Source organism: Schistocerca americana, chromosome 6 (assembly GCF_021461395.2).
Source record: "Schistocerca americana isolate TAMUIC-IGC-003095 chromosome 6, iqSchAmer2.1, whole genome shotgun sequence".
NCBI classification, from domain to species: domain Eukaryota; kingdom Metazoa; phylum Arthropoda; class Insecta; order Orthoptera; family Acrididae; genus Schistocerca; species Schistocerca americana.
In genome coordinates, this window is record NC_060124.1 from 359796401 (window position 1) to 359818514 (window position 22114).

Here is a 22114-nt window from a genome sequence, read left to right on the forward strand (position 1 = left end):
TGTAAAATGCAGTCAGTAATACGTTGGCTGTTTGAACTGTATTAGACCTTATCTTTTGTTGCTGAAACCAACAATGGTATTGGCACATGTGTGCTCTATGCTTGTAGGTCTATGTAGTGGACATGCTCAATTTTTTTCATGACTGCAGAAACAACCAGCTAGTCATTGACAAGTGAACACGTGTAAATGATAGTCATCAGATTTTGTATTGTGGGCAAAATGACAGAAAATGTGGAACAAAATTATTGCTCTAAATTTTGTTTTAAGCATGGTGATTCTCAAGTTTAAACAATCTGCAAGATTTGGCAAGTATTTGGGGGTGAAGAAATGGGTACCATACAGATAAAGAAGAGGTACAACAGCTTCAAAGATGGCTGCTCATCAGTAAAAAGTGAAGCACGTTCAAATATTCCTACAACATCTGAAAATGAGGTTGTTATTGATCACATGGGGACCTTGGTGATGCAGGATAGACAAATTAAAATCAAAGGACTTTTAGATAAGGTTAATATTATTATTGGTTTAATTCACTACATTGTAATGGAACATTTGGACATCAGGAGGATCTCAGCAAAATTTGTGCCAAAGTTGCTAACAACTGAGCAGATGGAACTTCTTTTGGAGGTTGCACAGGACATGCTGGATACTGTGAAGAGTAATCCCAACTTTCTTTGGCACAGTTCTCACTGGTGATGAGCCCTGGGTTTATGGGTATGACTCAGAATCAAAGTTCCAATCAACAGAAGCTTTCATCATCCCAGACATCCAAAAACACAAGGCAGGTCTGCAGTAATGTGATAGTCATGCTCACCATCTTTTTTTTTGACTCCAGTGGCTTGGTCCACCACAAATATACCCAAGAAGGTACTAATGTCAATAAAGACTACTAACAAGAGGTGCTGCATTGCCTTCATGAAGCAATTAGAAGCAAATGGCTAGATTTTGGGGCATTGAGTGACTTCTACCTTTTCCCTAAACTGAAAAACGCTCTGATTGGAACCAGATTTGAGGACAGAGAAGACATTATGCAGAATTTGATGAAACAGATGCATACCATATAAAAAAAACTCTCCAGTGATGATTTCAGGAGTGGAAGCAGCATTGAGAGAGGCATGTAGAAGCTGAAGAGGACTAGTGTCAAAAATTGCATCTGAATAATGATTGATTTTATAAATAAATATCTGATAGTTTCTGAACATCCCTCATAAGATTTTTCTTGGCAATAAAACCATAAATTGATTGAAATTTATCATCAACTGTGTGAAGAATATGGAACAGTGTAATTTCTGGAAGAAGAGTGTGCTGATGGTGCATTAGATTTAAAAGTGGTTGAACTAAGGTTCATGATGATCAGCAAGGTCGACAACCAAGCATTGTAACTGATGAACTTGTCACAAATGTCAGTGGGAAGATTCAGGAAAATCACTAATTCACAAATTTCACAAAATTTATTGTGTCAAATCACTGCATGAAAGCTAGGCTGTCACAAATTTTTTGCAAGATGAGTACCAAAATCTTGAGAGAAAACCACAAGAACCAGTTTGTGGCTACATCACTGACATTTATGGATTCTTACAAAAAAAGTTGTGATCCACTATTTGCTGGAATCATAACTGGAGATGAGGCAGGGGTCAGACTTATGAACTGTAAGACCAAATTGCAGTCTATGGAACTGAGGCACACAAATTCCCCATAAAACCAATAAAATGCATGCAAACATGGTCTGCAAGAAAGATTATGGATTCTTATTGATTTTCTTCAGTATGGCTCAGCAATAAACTCTGTGAGGGATTGTCAAACTTTAGAAAACATAAGAATGGCTGTTCAGAATAATTGTGGACAGCTGAGCTCAAAAAATTTGTTCTTGCATGACAATGCTTAACCACACAGAGCAAATCACACTCAAGAAGTACTTTTAGTTTAGTTTAGTTTATTAGTGTCTTTGGAATCTCTTACATGATACAGGAATTCATAATGCAGTATGCCATAAGCACAAAATTAATATAATAAATATAAAATTAACAATTCACAATATATTAAAAACAACAATGAACTATTCATTGGTCTCATACACGCTCTCTGAACAAGTAAATAATGATTTGAAACACATGCAATACACTTCAAGAAACACATTTGTAACATCACTTACAGTTAAATGAATATACAAACAAAATATAAAATTTACAATGAGAACAGCATGAGTATAATGGCAATGAAGGAAATACAAGTGTTTGTTAGTGATTTAGGGATTAAAAATATTCCAATACGGTATAAAAATAATTATTTAACAGGTAATTTTTTGTGTTAAATTTTCCTCCCTCTTCAATTCCTTTGATGCAGATTGGCAGTGAATTATACAACTTTATTCAATAATAGCTCACATTTTCAGTTTTGGTTTTTCTTGCTCTTTCTAAATGCAGATTGTTACTGATATGTGTGTTATAGTTATATAAATCTGAATTTATATGTAAACTACAATTCTGATGACTCTTTTCTGTAATTTAAAAATGTACCTCAAGTAAGATTTTGTTACAGCCTAGAACATTATTCTATAAGATACCATAGAATGGAAATACGAAAGTTATGCTAATCTTGCATATTCTGTACTACAAACTTAAGAAATGATTATTGGTGCAAAAGATGTAGTATAGAGCTTTTGGATATGTATGTGACATGGTCTTTCCAGCTCAAGTCATGATTACTATGCAGTCCCAAAAAATTTGTAGACTATACTTTCTTTGTTTCCTGGTCACTCAGTAATAAATGGTCATCTTTCTCATTTACATTACTGTACTGTATGTACATTTGCCATGGTCAAGCTGTACAGACATGGTAAAGTGTTTCATTGCAAACTTTTCATTTTCCATCATATGTGGAGTATTGCTGTCATCTTCTTAATGACATCGTTCTCACTTGCAAAGCCTTTTACCTCTCCTTAGCATTGAACATTTTGTTCTGGAAATTCGTAATTTATTGTTCAGTATTGTTTATATATGCAGCTTTTATCTTATTGGGCATGTCACACAGCACAAAAATTTTCATGTATCAGTTTATTCACACTGGTGTCTATTATCCATTGTTACAGGCTTTAAATCCTTAGATAATGAAAACTGTATTGTATTCGAGGTCTGTCCAACAAGTGGATCAGTTCCTTCCTGACAAATCGTATGCAGGCAGTGTGCGTCAAGCACACAAATATTGAACTAAAAACTGTATCTAATCACTTATCTGACTACAAACAAATAAAATGTGGTGTACCCCAAGGATCCGTATTGGGACCCCTTCTGTTTCTTCTGTACATAAATGATCTATGCTTAAATATTGATGCACACAAATCAATCATATTTGCAGATGACACTACGATTCTACTAAAAGGAGACGACGATGAACAGTTACAGCAGACAGTAAACACGGTCACGAAACAACTTAGCAGCTGGGCACAGAGTAATCAGCTTGTAATAAACAGTAAGAAAACCGTTGCTCTAAAATTCCACAATGTTCCTAACAAGGACATGTTTATCCCATCAGTCGCTATCAATGACGAACCAGTTGGTAACAGTACTGAAACCAAATTCTTAGGACTTTGGCTGCAGAGTAACATCAGATGGAATAAGCATATTGAATGTCTCAATGCAGAACTGAGCAAAACATGTTATCTTCTTTGTTCATTAAAATCATGCTGTAGTGAGAAAACAGTATTGAATGCATATCATGCGTACTTTCATTCTCGTCTTAGATATGGGGTCACCTTCTGGGGAAACTCTAAAATAGCTAATAGCACTTTTAAACTACAAAAAAGGGCCATTAGAATCTTGTTTGGGTGCAAGCCTAGAGACTCTTGTAAACCCCTGTTTAAGAAATCTGGTATTCCCCCATTACCGTGTGTATACATTATGGAAACCCTTTTGTTCTTTAAATTAAATGTAATAGGCAAGGACCAGAGGCTACAAAAAAACTGTGATATACATGAGCACTTTACCAGACAAAACAGGAACTTACATATGACTCAAATCAGCACAGCACTGTGCCAAAAAGGTACTTTTCACATGGGAGTTAAGCTTTATAACAAACTTCCTGAAAACATAAAAGCTATCACTGAGGTCAATACATTTGGAAAATCTCTAAAGTCATATTTACAGCATCACTGCTTTTATTCCATTGAAGAATATTTAAATTTATGAAATGTGTTATATAAAGACTTGTGTGTAAAGTGTATTATTGTAAGCTTAAATATGTATGCCTTGAAATTACTTTCAGCCTGTATATTTATAACTTGACTTGTCCAATGTCTTATGCATAAGCTGCTATGTAGACAACAGGACCAATAAAATACAATCTACAATACAATCTACAATCACTGTACATTTTTTTAATGCTCTCAGTAAATTTTACGCAAAAACCAGAATATGAAGTCACCAGCAAATTATTAGCAATATCTAAATTTTTGTTCTACTGCCTAATATGTTCTCTGAATTTCAGCAAGTAAATTTTCCAAATCTGAAAAATGAGGGAAAGACAGCAGAGACAACACCACCTAGGTCAGGTGGAGCTGAATATGACAAATGGAGACTTTCACAAAGCAGAAAACTTCTGAAGACCCACCATGCTTTAATAAAAGAAGCACATGATATAGGTGGCTCTGCATCTGAGACAGGTGGTTCAGATGGAAGTGATGGTGATGACAGGTCCCAGAAGGTCAAAATTGGACAATCAACATGGAATGAATGTACACCTGCTGATTTTTTGTTATATTTTCGACGGGGCTTCCGTGATGATCAAATGACACTTAACAACAAGGTAACTTCAGAGCTACATAATATTGTTATTAACAGATAATAAAGAGGTCATGCAGAATTTACCCAATAAATTAAAAACTGGTAATGTGATCCCATAGTTTCACCTTGCAAGGGTATAATGTTTACAGTGACAAGCAGTTTATGTTACTCCATGAACTGACCCCATCACTTTCTTTTTGATATTTTCCTATATGAATTTCACATTTTAAATTAATTTGATAGTTGGTAGTGACAGACAAAGTACAACCGTTCTTTGAGGTCTCTGTGCATAGTTAAAAAATTTATAGATACTGTCTTAGTCACATGTAACGACAATATTATGAAAAGGATAGCCTGCTACTCACCATATAGCAGAGATGATGAGTCACAGACAGGCACAATAAAAGGACTACTAAACACATAAGCTTTTGGCCAGAGGACTTTCTTCCTAAACAGACAGCATACACAAACACAGTCACACTAGCACTTACATGTTTAGTTGTCTTTTTGTTGTGCCTGTGTGTGTCTCATCATTTCTGCTATATGGTGAATAGCAGTCTATCCTTTTCATAATATTGTCATATGTAATGAGTTACACTAACTTGTCAATCTATAATTCAATAGTTCTGCAATAGTAGACTTGTGTATTGACACAAAAATTACATGAAATGAAATGTCGTGTGGCTAAGGCCTCCCGTCGGATAGACCGTTCGCCTGGTGCAGGTCTTTCGATTTGACGCCACTTGGGCGACCTGCGCGTCGATGGGGATGAAATGATGATGATTAGGACAACTCAACACCCAGTCCCTGAGCGGAGAAAATCTCCGACCCAGCCGGGGATCGAACCCGGGACCTTAGGATTGACATTCCGTCACGCTGACCACTCAGCTACCGGGGCCGGACTCAAAAATTACATAAGAACAATTATTACAAATGTGATACATTTTCAAAAACGTTAATGTAGTGTAATTTAATTTAAAATAAGTACTATTGGAAAAAAGGGGAAGTGAAAACTACAAAAAAGCAGGAAATGAAACAAATATACGGGAGTACAATTCTAAACAAATGAGATTGATGGGTAGTACACAATCCCAAAACAGGAATGGCTAGAGGAGAAATGTAAAATTATACACAACTATGGGAAATTTATTTATTGGAGATGTTCAGTAGCATATGGGAACAACAACAAGATTGTCAAACAGACAGGCTTTTGGCCAAAATGGCCTTCATCCAAATTAGGCAATGTGCAAACACACATTCATGCAAACATAACTCATACACACAAGACCACTGTCTCAGGCTGTCATTATTCCATCCTGGATTTTCCCATTCTGGAATTTTATTTACCTATTTATAGCTGGTTAACACATATAGGTCTACTACCTAGAAACTAAAGCAAATTGTAATCTTTTATGGTGTGTAATAACTCTTAATCCATTATTTAATTTTGTAACTATTTGCATTTTATTGATAATTACAAATTAAAATAGTGCTTCTTTCTTAACTGTATTTTACTTCAAAGTAGATACCACGGGTTACAGCCTTTGGTACTAGTGTAGTGTTTCTGGAATCCAGAAGATCTGCTAATGCTAAGTGGACCAAATTAAGTAACTTCTGCAGTTCTTTGAAAATTGAAACTGATATGTAATATGTCATCACTATGCCACATGTCGCCATGAAAACCATATGTCCTCGAGCTATAAAATTGACTCCATGACTCCAGTAATGATCTAAGCTGCAACATCTAGAAGTGTTCAGTCTTCACATTTTCTTTGATCCCCATACTGAAACATGTAGCAGATAACAGCATCAAGATCCACAAAAGTTCAAACTCACAGCAATGTTGAGTGCTTATTACCATGCTTATTACCATATCTATGCTGCATCCTTTACCTTTTCCTTATAGTGATTCAGTGTTCTTCCTCTCTGTCATTTGAAGATAACTTTTTTTTAATTTTATTTGGAAATAACCGATACCATTTGGAAATAACCGATACCATTCATACTCTCGATCCTTGTATAGGTGAACATTCTGTGCTGTTTAACTGAGTGAACTTCATATGGTTTTGTATATGATGCATTATATTTCAGTGGGCATGCCTCTAGTGCAATCAGACGTGTTTTTTATTGTGTCTCTAATAACATAATTTGAGGTGTGGTAAAAATGGAGTGTGCAAAGTCAGTGTGGTATAGAACCATGGGATAGAATAAAAAGATATTCATAGCAGCAGGCAATGTTCATCAGTTATTATGTCTTCAGGAACCCATTAAATCATAATTACAGCCTCAAGAATGTACCCCCTAGACATAACAAGACTTTGAGCCAACAACAACAATGAGAAGTTTTTATTTTGTACTTCTTAGCCTCTCGAAGCTTTCAAAATTTGACAAAGACAGAGAATTTTAATAGTGATGTGTGGGAGGGTAAGATTACAAGCTCCCTCCTAGATACTTTTTTCGCTGTATGGAGTGCATACAATGCTACTTATTAATGGTCAATTTTTCAATTTGCTGCTGTCCTTTCAGGCCCATTACTAAACCCTCAAGGCAAATGGGCAGACAAGAAGTCCCATAGTGAAATGAAGAATGTCACTCCAGAACTGAACACAGGAGCATAAGCTCAATTGCAGATTATCAGCCCTTTTGGCTGGCATATCAGAAAAGAGAGAAAGAAAATATCATGCCAGACATTTGTAAACTGTTTCCCTCAGCCATTGATTATATGGGAGACGATCAGGAGGATTTCAGGCAAAGCTGAAATGTGCCCAGTTAATACTGTAATAAAAAATGTATTCTCCACACCAACAAAGGAGATGTTGCCTAGACTATGGCAAAATATTTTGTTCAAATAACTGCTTCTGACAGACAGGATCCATTTTTCTTGGTACATTGAGAGATTTACTTCAGTTCAATCAAAGCAGAAGTTTACCACTTTTCTTCATGTGGGAGCACCAATCAGCGTTGTCTGTGGCAAATGACACATCAACAAATTGTGACAACATCTACTACAGCATAACGTCATCCCTCGGTGTAAGTGCCAAAAGAGTCCTCTTCAAAAATTTTAGTTCATTTTTAACACATGATAATTCGTTAACTGCTGGCAACATGCTTTTGAATCTCTCTCCTCAAGCCTGAAAAAGATATCCCTGGGCATTCGTCACACTATTGCTCTTAGTAACTGTGCATGGAAGACAAGGAGTGCATGCTCAACTGCCACCTTGTCTGGTTCTTATAATTCAGACATCTCCCTGATCAATTTTAGTACTGTTTCTGGAGATATCACTCTACACTGATAACCTAATTCTGCTGGAAGCAGCTATGAAATAGACTGTCCATGTAGCTTTCACATAATAGGTATTTTTTTTGAACCTTGAGAATCCATAGGGATATCTTCCAGTTTTGGTATGGTTCTTTCTCTACCAAAGTCATTGTACATATAGAGGCTGTAATGTCCTATCAGGTAATTCTGTGAGATAATTGTACCCTGCGAGGCAGTGTTTTAAGTGTAACCCTCTTTTTAACTGCTGTTTAATTGTATTACATGCATGACAAGGAGCTCATACAATGCTCCTTATTAATGGACACATTTTCAATATGCTGCTGTCCTTTCGGCCCCTGCAATGACAAGATAGTTGCAACTAACTGTTAAGAGACTGGAGAAATGTGTGGACAACACAGGCTTTAAATTTTCTGTTGAAAATGTATCTGTCTTCATTTCAATCGTTCAGAAGCGTTTTTAATCTTTGAGAAGTTAAAATGAGAGATGCAATTGTAAATTTAAAAAAAAAAAATTATGGGTTCCTGGGCCTCAAATTTGATGAGAAAAATTAAGTTTATTGCCACACAAAAGTGATTTGTAAGCCTAGCCTCTCCATGCTAATTCTGCCCCATCTAAGTCAACATAATAACCAACAGTTAAAATACATTCTAAATTCTTAGACTGTTTTAGTAGCATTACTTTTGACACGGTATTTAAATCACATATAAGAACTGACTATAGTTACTACAATTACTAAATTGTTCAAACCTAGTGTTTAATGCATTTAGTGCTTGATCAGTTGGTTCCGTATAATTATTAATTATGTACACTGTGGTACATAGATATTTCATGCATGCCCAGAAACCAGAATCTCAAGTCTCAACAATTTTTGCCTGTTATCGATATTGGTACTGGCAAGAAACCAGTCCCCAGAATTCCAAGAGTTTTGAGACTGACAAAAAAATTTTTGTTTCGTGTGAAAATCAAACAATGGAAAATCCAGGATGAAGTGTAACAATATTAGAGAAGGAAAGTTGGTACTCACCATACAGCAGAGATGCTGAGTCACGATAGGCACAACAGAAAGATTCACACAATTATAGCTTTCAGCCATTAAGGCCTTTGTCAGAAATAGACACACATACACACACGCATGCACACACTCACGCAAACACATCTTGCACACACATCTGAAGTCTCGGGCAACTGAAACCACAGTTGATCATACATAACAACAGCAACTAATACATAAATAAAAGATCACAATCATGATTCTTTCCAATTCTCAAACTTTCAGTTGGCCTGTGATCAAGCAACATTTGTTGGTAGTATCTCCACTGTGTAATTTATTCTTGCTACAACAATTGTAGCCAGTTTAATGAGATATATTTCATTTGTTAGTCATTTAATTCTGGGTTAATTCTCTTTCTCATTTCATCTTAATGTCACCAACTTGTTCCAAAGGTGATTAAAAGCTGGAGACATTTTTCCCAATATTAAACAATGGAAAACCCAGGATGGAATGCAGCAATATAATGAGAAGGAAAGTTGCTACTCGCCGTATAGAGGAGATGCTGAGTCGCAGATAGGCATAACAAAAAGACTCTCACACGTATAGTTCTGGCTATGAAGGCCTTTGTCAACAATAGACACACACACACACACACACACACACACACAAACACGCACAAATGCAACTCACACATACTACTGCAGTCTCAGGCAGTGTTGCTTCAGTAGCCTGAGACTGTAGTCATGTGTGTGAGTTGCATTTGCATGTGTGTGTGTGTGTGTGTGTGTGTGTGTGTGTGTGTGTGTGTGTCTGTTTATTGTTGACAAAGGCCTTAATGGCTGAAAGCTGTAATTGTGAGAGTCTTTTTGTTGTGTCTATCAGCGACTCAGCATCTTCGCTATATGGTGAGTAGCAGTTTTCCTTCTCATTATATTATTGCCAGTATTAATTCATGAACAGCAACCAACTTTCTCACCTGCAATCCACTTGGTAAATCATTACAGTTCGTCATACACAAATAGAATCTTGACCTAGGTTCAAAATCAGTGGTTTTTGTAGGACAAGATTTTTCACCTTTGTTACCTTTACATTTTTCCTTTATTATTCTTTATTAAATTTTTTATTTGATTATTATATTACAGTATTTTATTTTATAATATTATTATTATATATTATCATTCTTCCCATTCCATATGGGCAAAATTGGACACTATGGGAGGCAAAATGAATGTTTGAAGAAGAAAAAAAAACCAGATTGTCAGTTGCATAATTTAAAACATAAAAAGCTGATTTGTTGATTAATTAAAATATTGACACAGATGAAATAGTAAATGAATGTTTCACAAAATATAAATGGAGGGTAAGATAAGTTAAAAGACTCAAAGCCAGTGTGTTGACTGATAGAGACATAGATAAGTGAAGTGATGAGTGGGCATAGTCCGCCAGGGACAGCGTTATCATGGGAATGCAGCAGTTCAGGTAGGGTGTAAGAGGGTGTTTGTGTGGGTGGGTGTTTGGAGGAGGAATTTGGTAAAGTGAAGAGGGATGCTGTACGTGACCAAGCCTTAAGATGTGGATGGAAAGGAGTGGAGATGAAGGGAGCCCTGACCAGGCGAATTGGGGTGTGTTCTCTTAGATCTCGTAGGAAGGTTGTATAGCAGAGTGGATTTCATGATTAGGTAAGAGAAGGTGATTGAAGTTTCGTTGGGAGAATATGTGGAGAGTGTGGAGGTGTAGTGTTGGGTCACATCAAGTTTATGGGTAACGTAGGACATTTGGGGGTAATCGGAATGGAAGAGTAGGGTGGGGAACTTTATAAGCTGGTAAGGATGTGGGTGGGAGAGGGTAAGCAGATCCAAGAGCCCAGGTGGACTGCATGGTGCACAATGATCTGTGGGGCATGATAAAAGGAGGGAGGAGCAGATGCCTATGTCACACTTGCAGAGCAGAAAAAGGTCAGATCAGAGATTTATATGTGTGAACTATTGTGGAAGGGTGCAATCCCCATATTTGGCTGTTTAGTAGATGTAGTAATTTTAGTATGTTGTGGATTTTCTGCTGAATGGTTAGTAGATAGGGCTTCTATGTTAGTCTACAATCAAGTGTTATTCTGAGGTATTTTAATGTGTTACTTAAGTATATAGGACAATCATAAATGTACGGTAAAAGTCATGGCGGTGGAAGCTGTGGGTGGTTTGGCATGTAATTATTACCTGGGTTTCAGTAGGGCTGATTTTGGGGAGTGGCTTGTTGCACTATGAGGTGAACTGATTGAGATGGAGCTGGAGGGAGTATTGGGATTTCTGGAGGTTACATTAGAGGGCAAGGAATGTGTCATCAGAACAGGAGGAGGAGGCTTTGGCATACTGGCAAGGCAGAGGACGTGCAGGAGAGGAGAGAGGACAAAACCTGGGGGGCGCACGTGCAGTGGGATGGAAGATTTTAGAGTTGATATTGGTGATAGTGACATGAGATGGGCGGTTTGAGAGAAAGGTTGTGATGAAAAAAACATATTTTATGGGAAATACATAAGTCTAGAGCTGAAAGAGGAGACCAGAATGCCATACACAGTCATAGGTTTTTACGAGATCAAGGAAGACAAAATTGGCAGATTTGTGGTTGTTGATTTGGTTGGAGAGGAGATGAGTAAGGCAGGAGAGTTGGTCATCAGAGAAGAAATTGAGACAGAAGCCACATTTATGGACAGAACTGAGGAGATGTATCTTTGCTTAAAAAGCAACATTAATGTATGTACATAGTATCCATACATGTATGGGAACTTTTATTCCAAACCTGTTCAAATACAGCAAAAGTTTGTCAGTTGAAAGAATTTAATGTTATTTCCTCTTGTGTTTTGCAAAATTGTCAGATTTTAAGTAGAGCATGAGATTGTTAGTCCATAGTCCATAGTTTCTCATATATGCCTTGCACTAACACCACAAGTCAAATGGCACTTGTTTTTTGAGCAAGGTCGATATTGTATCAAGCACTTTGGCATATCAGAATATCTCACATCTATGCAACAGAAAGTATTGTTTCCTAAGCCCTATCCTTCAGAAATGTTCAAAACTAATTTGTACAAAACTGCAACAGCCTGAGCTTTTTCTGTCAATGTAAAATGAGCCCTGTATTAATCTATTCAACACTGTAAAAACATTGACCTCAGCATTGACTCTGTGAGTATAAGATGAGCCTCTACTTTTCAAATGGCAAATTTGTGAAAAACCTCATCTCATAAATGGGTAAATAGAGTATTACTGTTATGTACATGTTGTACACACTAAATTATGTAACAACCCTAGATAACAATTGAGTGGTGCAGAGTAACAATATTATGCTTTGTGCTTTGGGCCCCTATGGAAATGAATATCAGATAAATTGATTAGACTGATTTCTGTGAATATTTGTATTTACAATATCAGCCAGATGTATAGGAAAAGCTGGTTCACCATAAGATCCACAGATGTCAAGGGCATGCATATACGCTATAATCTCAAATTCAGTGACTTGTTATTTAGGCCCTTATAGTTTCAGCGCCTCAGTTATTTAATTGAAAAATATTTTTATTATGATACATTTTTAAAATGGACTAGAAAGTGGAAAATATTTTTTCCTAGCCCCATACAGATACCTAACCCCATGAGATAGTCCTGAAAATCTGATATTGTGAATTTTTAAAGCTGTGACAATACTTGTAAAATTTAAAATGCAAAATGTGGGACAGAAACATAACTGAGAAAAATTGCAGAATGGTTTATTTCATTTTTAGTGGAATAGTGGAATAAAATTTTTGGTGACTTAGGTGAGCTATTCATGCATCAGTTATCTATTGCACATACCCAATGTTTTTTGGTGTAAATTAAGGTCAAATTATTTATTTTCAAATCAGTGTGTGGAGTAATTTGCAGCTGCTCTACAACAATGAAAAGCTTTCTGCTTGCCTGATTAATTTCTCACTGTCAAGTGGCACAATGTTTTACAAAGTCAGTGGGGCAGGCAGCACTGAGAGAAGTTCAAAATCTATTCAGTGCATCACCAACAGACAGAATGAGTTAAAATTAGCATCAGCTAGAAATGGAATACTACCTAATGTAGCAAGGTATTCTAACAATTACACCTCAGTAGTAATTCCCATATGGGTATGCTAATATTTTGGTACTAACTGTACCCTTTGGATTATCAGGAAGTAAATACAAAGAAAACTGTGTCAACCTCAGTGCACTGTGTCAAGCCCTACTCAAGATTATAATTTTCTTTGGATCTGAAGTGTACTGCAAATTGAAAAGCTTGTTCATGAGATGTTGTTTGCTTTTACTGGCAAGGAAAATTGAGTGCCATCACAGTAAATGTTACCTGTAGATGATACTTTTCATTCTTTTGATGTACAGACAGAAATAGAAGGATAATAAACTATAGTTGAATTGAGTCCTATAGTGGTGATGGAATTACATTAGGAAATGAAATACTGTGGGCAGCAAAATAGTTGATGGTGGCATAAATGGAAAGGATATAATAAAAATAAATAAAAAATAAATAAATAGACCAGCATCAGCAAGAATAGCTTTACTGAAAAAAATCAATGTGTTAACAGTGAATATAAATTTGGGTATCGTAAAGTATTTTCTGAAAGTATTTGTCACTCTTTTTGCCGTTATTTAATGCTGTAGGTTGTTGCAGTACACATAAACTTTCGCCCAAGCAGGTCTTACCCATAATGAAAGTCACAGGAATGGGAATAACACTCAATGGATATTCATTTAGTTTTTTACTCTATTTTTACCTGGCCATATAACTTGTCTGAAATTTCAATAGCAGAGTGTCTTGCACTAAATTTGACACACAGATCAAATCATGCAGGATTCCAGCTACAACAATACATTCTTTTTGTCATTAGTGTAGTCAAGACTTCATAATGTTGTGTGTATTGTTTGGCAACTCTGAGGTCACACAGTGGTTTGCAGGTGTGGGTCTGATTTATCCTGCTAAATTCACATTACTTTTCTCTTGATGAAGTATTCAGAATAATTTCCTCTTAAGATACCACACTGCGTTAATAAAACAAAAAAAAGTCTATGGAGGTTGTTTTATACATATCATCTTTCACATTGAAAGCTATCTACCTCAGCTACGATTATGACAATGGGTGAGTGTTTGCAGCAGTAATGCCTTGTTTGTATATTTGTAAAGTGGTCACTTTCTAAAATGGTAGCTGCTTTTAACCCTCCAACCAAGAGTGATATTCTGGTTTTCTTATATAAAGTTGCAGACCAATTTCATTCAATAACTGGAAAATTTATAAGAATTATATTAAAGAAATGTAACAAGAAAACCAAAAACTGTATTCAGAAGTGATTTTTACTTGCCATTTAACATACACAAGATGGGAAATATAAAAACTGCATTCAATCTTATAAACACATGAGAAACTAATTGATGATTTTTCTGAGTGTAGTGTATTTAAAACAATCTTCCATACACAAGCCATGAAAATGGTTAATAATTGCTGATGTGAGTAGGTAAATGCATGAGTGAGAATTAATGATGTGTAAAACACAATTCCAGATATTGCAGGGCAACAGAAAAGAATTTGATGAGCAAACACTGACTTCTGGTGTTCCAAAGGAATAGAAAAATATTTGACAGTAAAATTGCAACTTCTGATGTACAAACAGCCCAGAAATTATATACAATGTGAGACCAGTGTGTCCTGCAGTATCATATGAAAAAAGTTGCCTGCACATGTGCACATATCCCATGACTAGAGGATTAAATCAGTTTCAATTTTGTTGCAAAAGCTATATCTTACCAATTTATTTTACTTCTTATTTAATTGAACTGTTAACTGGCACAACAAAATTCTGTGATGAATCTTAAGATACCCTCCTCGTCAAATGTCTCCTGGCAGCCTTGTAGAAGTTGTCATAGTCATCTGAAATGATTTGAAGCTACTGCTGGCAACAGAGATTTGTATTTTGTTCATCATTTCAGTATCAAGTAAGACAGGAAGCAGTGAACAAGCTTGTTAGTTTGCATTATCTATGGTAGATATTGAGGTGAAGAAGTAATGAAAGTGCACAAAGGCACATTTGCCTACTTCTTCCTTTTCTGTTTCTGCTTCAAGAGCTGTACATTCAATTTTTTTGTGAGTTCACAATTCATTTATTACTTTGCAGCATCAATGTATTAGTCTATTATCTATGATATTTGCACATTATAGTTGTGTATGACACAAAATCTGACATAAATACAGTATGTTTGAGGTCATCAGTGTATAGTATCTTACTGTTTCTTGACGTTTTTAACTGCATAATTTCACATGTATATTTCATTTTGCTAAAATAACATTTTGCTACGAGATGCTCAAGATAAGGGTGCGAATCATTTGTATTTGTCAGTTGCGTAATCTGCTTCCCTTATTTTGGCATCTGGTTTTGCAGCTGCACTGATGGATGGCTGGAGTAGGGTGTGTATAGTATTGAGAATATTGCGAGCTGTCCAAAAAGTTCTACATGTTGCTAGTGCAGTTGAGACTTGACAATATTGCTGACAATGTTTGGTAACATTGTGATCATTCACACACTTCCAGCAGAGCTGTCGAGTTGTCCTGCTAGACTCCCTTAATCCTCTCATTTCATATTTGTGTTGTATATGATGTCAGAAAATTTTGATGTTCGCATTCATACTCTTGCCACAGTCATGGGTAGCATCTAATTTTGGCAATCTTTGATGGTCTGTTATATACTACGGGGACTCATGGCCATAGATGTTAAGTCCCATAGTGCTCAGATCCATTTGTTATTTAGTACATTTACTTTTATTTCAAAAGAATTTGATTCTGGTTGTTGTTTTCTTTTATTCTGTGTAAGCTGAACAAGTGCCATAGATGACTAGAGTTTGTCTGCTGCATATCATAAACTGTCTGCTGTTGTGCCTGCCACACTGGCCAAAGATGTTGAAAGGACAAGCTCCATGACACTGCAGAGATGCTTCCTTTTTGCTTTTGCTACAATTATGTATTAACTGTTCTTGGTTTTCTTTGAAGCCATTAGTCAAAAAGTTTAGTTATCCCCCTGGAGTAGTGTGTAGCTTTAATGAGGAGAGATCACATTAATGAAAACTGGACTGTATTCTTACATAATAGAAGAGCTAATACCTGAAGTGAATTATATTCATAAATGACAAGCAAAAATGGGACTAAAATTTAATAAATTTTGTTCCAGAAATATATTGTGCTCCAGTGGTTTTATTTCAAAACCACCCATCAAAGCGGTAACAAAAACCTGAATTTACATTACAATAACCTTAGATATACTTAATGTCAGAGTCAATGATCTTCTCAATGCAACCTATAAACATGTCACAATCTCCTACAAATATGTATATATATCACAATCTCTTACAATCATGTAGCAACCTGTCTTGCAATAGCATTGATGGTTTTAGGCTAAAGGCACTAGAAATTCAAAACAAAATTAATAAAATGGTGGCTGCAGGCTGAAACCAGTGGTACTAAAAGAGTTAAGGAGTTACACCCAACATTCTACGGATGATCTTGTTTGGGAGAGAGCGAAAGGCACCGTGTTTGTGGTTGTAATTAAAATTGTCTACTCCTTTATCCTCCTAGTTAAGGACTCTAATTAGTTGCTTTTGAAACTGATGTGCCAGAAAGTATAACAGTGTGCTACCTGTTTCTTTCCATACCTCATTATACAAATCCTCGCCATTTCTCCTACTAGGAGACTTAAGTACATGTAACATACTCTTCTAAGCTAGGCTTAAACATTCACAGATTCTGTTTAATCAGGAGCTATTACTTTCATTTCATTGACCATTTACTACTCTGGATACTTCTAACAATTCAGAGCTTCTGAAACAAAGTTGTTAATGTGTGTTGTCAGAGCAAAATGCATGATATACAGCCTTGTGGCTGTATTTGAAGTGTCCTGGACTGAGAAGATAATTTTCCAAGTTTGATCCCTCAAGTCAGTGATTTATTTATCCCATAGTCTGCAAATCACCTTAGAAGGAAACCCACCCCATGATGAAACAACAAGTGTAACTCTATTATCCCTGTCAAATGTGGAGTCCTGTGACAGTTTTAATGCCAACCAATGGGAAAAAGTCTCACAGCCTTTTGGTTAATAGTCGCAAAAGCAGTCAAAGAGAAAAAAGTAAAGGACATCAATCAACCAGTCCACTTGCTCTGGAGATGTTGCCCAGACTATGATGGAGCACTTCTGACAACAATGAAATTAGCAACAACTTGTGCAACAATATCTTGTATTGTGACGGACTTCAGACCCCACAATTCTGAGCCCTTTAACCACCACTTCTCTTTGTGCAAACGATTTGGCAGACACTGTGGCTCATGATACTGTACCTGGTCATGACCATATTGCCTTCTGCTCCAGTTTTATGAGAATTTTATGCAACAATGGCTAGATTATGGTTGCTCAATATATGGATCAACAACACTTACGGTTTGAAGTTTGACAGTTAGGGAAAAAATATATTGCTATTCATTATAAAGATGACACACTGATTTGCAGATAGGTGCCATGAAAAGACTGTTACATTAAGTTATCGGCCAAAACATTCACCAGAGTAAAGAAACACACATGCATTCACACAAACATGGCCACTATCTCTGACCACCCAGTGTAACAGTCTTTTTGTTGTGCCTGTCTGCAACTCAACATGTCATCTTTATGGTGAATAGGAATCTATCATTTCCATAACTGTCGATATTCCAACATGGACTTTCCATTATTTGAAAGTTAGTTATCCTATCCAACAGTGACAAGATCAGGCATATCCCAGGTTTCTACAGGAGCAGCCCACAGCAAGCCCCTGTGCTGAGATTGGGGCATTGCTACTTGGAACCTGCTAGTAGCCCTTCATGGTACATGATGGATATGACTCGCTACTGTTTCAGAATCACTGATATACCAAACAGTTGCTTGCCCTTTTGTGCTAGAAATGGATGTGCTTCAGCTATGCAATATGTTTGTTTTCTATATTTAGCTTTTGCTCTTTGCTACTAGTTTCTGGATTACAGCATCATTCTTGAGAAGCATTCATGCAATCAGACAGTACATTAGACTGGAATGCAGGAACCCAGCCTGATGGCTTGGCTCATGGTGGGAATGTTTGCTGCAGCCCTGAAATTAGTAGCAAAGAGCAAAATATAAATAAATAAAAAAAGCAGTGGAACATCTATTTCCAAAACAAATGCAACTGTGGAGAAAACCATGAAAAATATTGCTATTCCTGTTCTGGAATGAATTTTCACAAAGATATGCTATTTTGGTTCTTTGCAAAGCTCAACAAAGTAGTACTTGGTATAGGACCAATACAAGTTGAGAAACATGCTTGGATGTGACTGCTTCCCTGTTTAATGAAAAGGTCTAGAATAATTTTCAGTATGTGGAGATACAGGAGAGGCTGCTTTTCCAGGATACCCTTTAAGTTTTTTTTTTTTTTTTTTTTTTTTTTTTTTTTTTTTTTTTTTTTTTTTTTTTTTGTCTAAGATGATTTTATAATGGAAAGGAAAACTCTCTTGCCTACACTGTAGCTTTCCTTGATTGACTGATTGATTGATTTATTCATCGGTAGAACAATATACATTGCATGGATATTGTCAAATGTTTGTACAATGTTTCTTATTAATATAAACATTCCTCTTACAGTATTTTACTTAGCTCTACTTTTCTAATCGTATCAAAAAATTGTTACATAATGCAATGTTTATGAACATTAAGCTACAATCTATAATTAAATTTTAAATATTCATTTATAGCATAGTGGCTATTATTTAGTAAACATTTTTGAGGCCTTGACTAAAGGTGTGGGGATCATTTGCATCTATTACTTCTTGTGACAGTTGAGTTTTTGAATGGTTTCTTTTGTTTAGATGTAAACACTGTCTGGATTTGGTTCCATGGTAATGTATTGTGCTGGTAGTAATGTACAGATTAAGATTTTTTTCTTATATGCATGATGTTTTGATGGTTGTAATCATATGGAACTGTCAGAATTTCTAGGTTTTTGAATAAATCTTTACGGTGTGCCCTGTTACAGCTATTTGTTACTATTCATACAGTTCTTTTCTGTATCTTGAAAATAGTTTGTATGTTCTCAGCACTAATTTCCCAAAACATTATCCCATAACTGAAGATTGAATGCATATATTCAAAGTAGGCCACTTTGACACATGAAACGCTGCACACATGTGCAAATATTCACAGGGCATAGCATTCTGTGATATCTTCTTTGCCAAAAATCTCACATATTCTGTCCATTTAAACTGACAATCTACATTTATCCCCAAGAAGCTGGTACCAGTTACACAATCCACTACATCATTATTTACTTTTAATATAGTATAATTGTTTTTTTTTTTTATTTAGTCTGAAGTTTATACGGTCTGTCCTTTCCACATTTAAAGTTACTCTATTTCTTAATGACCAGTTGTTGACATCTCTGAGAACTTCATTGGCTTTTTCTGCTAACTGTGTGGTATACACCACTTCTAACAAATACCGAACAACGCGCTCCAGTATGTGGCCGCCAAATACATCGCTGGCCGCACTTCTCTGGGCAGCCCGCTGCTTCCATCGCTGGCCGTCTTCACACGCACGCTCCCTTACGTGGCCAAGAAATACATCGCTGGCTCGCGGCTACCATCCATGGCCGCCTTCGCGTGTGCACGTTTGTCAGCACACAGCAATTGGCTACGCCAGGAAACATTGCGATTGGTTTTCCCTGGAAAACAGCGACCCCAGCCGACGGCTCCATTAACTAGCAAGCCTTATATAAACCCGGCCGCCACCGCAAACTACAGTTCTCATCTGGAAGTGCAGTAGTCTCAGCTGCTTGTGGATGACTCGCCGCACCACTCGAGGTTACCTGGCTGCTCGGCGGAAATCTTGCGACTTCACTTGGAGAGACTGAACTTCACTGGACTTGGGAATATTTACGGGATGTGCACCCCACCATGCACATTTGGACATTGGTATAACCAAACTTTAATTATGCATTACTTCTGAGTGTGAGTGTTGTTAAAAAGTGATTTGTGATTTAATAAACCAGACTGAAGAGGTTATTGTGCTATTCCTGGTTATAACACAATAAAATGGCAACGAGCACGCACTAGGAGACATTGGAAGATCTCCTCAAGAAACTTTTCCAGCAGCAGGACGAGAACCACAGACTGCTACTCAACACCCTCCAGCCACTTATACAAGGGTTCATGCAGACGCAGGCCGTGCAGCAAGTACCGCCGTTTCCATCTTTTGAAGAAACGTTAGAGGACTGGGAAGCCTATGAATCCTGATTGCTGGAACATTTCCATGCTTTCAAGGTAACTGATGTTGGCCTCATGAAATCTTTGTTTTTGTCTTGGTCTAAACCTGAGATTTATCGGCTCTTGTGCAAACTGGTCCCCTTATCAAAACCTTCGGAGCTGACTTTTGCCAAGATTTGCTCATTGCTCACTAAATATTACCAGCGCCATACCCATGTTATTTCATCTCGAGTCGCCTTTTACCAATGCAAGAAACAGCCGAATCAGATGCATCGAGAGTGCGCAGCGGAATTGCAAGGCTTGGGGCGATGATGTCACTTTGTTACCTCTACAAATAAGGACTCCTACGCCGAAGAAATGATCCGGGACATGATAATCAGGGGTACGCCAGACAGAGAGTTCCAACAGGAGGCCCTTCAGCTTGTTGACCCCTCATTGGATAAAGTCTTGGACTTGGCACAAAGCATCGAGGTGACCCGTGCAGCAGGCAAGAAACTAGAATCATCGGTCGACATTGCAGCAGTCAATGTAAACACATCAGAGCCGGCGGCTAAGGCCCACCCGAGTGATGATTCCGAAATAGCGATAGTGCGGGCAGGCCGCCGGTCCACTCGGCAGAACCATCCGCCACCTCGCTCCAACCGCTCAAACTGGTCGTGGGTGCCAAAACGTTTGCCATTGTGTCCTGATTGTTTTAAAAAACATCAATGAGATGACTGTCCTGATCGATGGGCCTTTTGCTACAAATGTTCTTCCGTGGGCCATTTAGCTTCTGTGTGTTGAAAGTCCCGCTGGCCGCAGCAACCTTCGGATCTTCCGATGGATGTTAATCTGATCGCCGCTATTGATCATCAGGAGACCACCAATAGGCCTTTTATTGAAGTCCTGATTGCGGAAAAACCGATTCAATTACAGGTCGACACTGGCGCAGCCGTGAGCATTCTAAATTACACCACATATTTGAGACTTGGCGCTCCTCCCTTGCACGACACGCAGTGACACCTCATGGCGTATGGTAAACATTCCATTTCAGTCCACGGTCAAGTCGACTTGCCGACGACATACCGGAACGTCACCCGCCAGGTCACCTTCTTAGTCGTTAACAGGGATTCCTCTGAGAATTTATTTGGGCTGGACACCTTTCGGAAATTTGGTTTTTCAATCGATGATTCTGTGAATTTGGTGTCGGACGAGGTTCCGTACTGGGATCTGGACAGGCTTTGCCAGGATTATGCAGACCTGTTCAACCCGGGCCTCGGTTCCGCAAAGAATTTTGAGGCACACATCACACTGAAATGGAATGCGCGGCCTTGGTATTTTTGGGCCCGTGTCGTTCCTTTAGCTCTCAGAGATCAAGTGAAGAAGGAGTTGGACCGCCTCACAGCAAGTGGCGTTCTTGAGCCTATTCCTTCTAGTCAGTGGGCTACTCCCCTCGTCTTTGTTCAGAAGCCGTCAGGGCAGCTCCGTCTCTGCGGCGACTTTAAAGTAACAGTTAACGCCCAATCAGAGATCGAGACGTATCCTATTCCAAAGCCGGAGGAGTTGCTGTCCAAATTGAAGGGTGGAAAAATCTTCTCGAAGATAGACCTCGCTGAAGCATACCTACAACTCGCACTTGATGCCGCATCTCAGCAGTTCCTGACCCTGAACCCACCGCACGGGTTATATCGTCTGAAACGCCTTATGTTTGGGATAGCCAGTGCCCCTGCTATTTTCCAGCGGTTTTTGGAACAATTAGTCCTTACAGTGGATGGATGCATTAA

The 22114-nt window shown here is 37.6% G+C and overlaps 1 protein-coding gene across 1 annotated transcript in view; it reads left to right on the forward strand.

Annotated features, from left to right (window-relative positions):
- The window catches only part of LOC124619620, a 76055-nt gene that overhangs the window by 19043 nt on the left and 34898 nt on the right, over positions 1 to 22114 (forward strand). The window contains exon 3 of the mRNA XM_047146128.1: positions 4480 to 4797. Within this exon, the coding sequence (XP_047002084.1) occupies positions 4480 to 4797 (318 nt within the window). The remainder of the gene's footprint in view (positions 1 to 4479; positions 4798 to 22114) is intronic.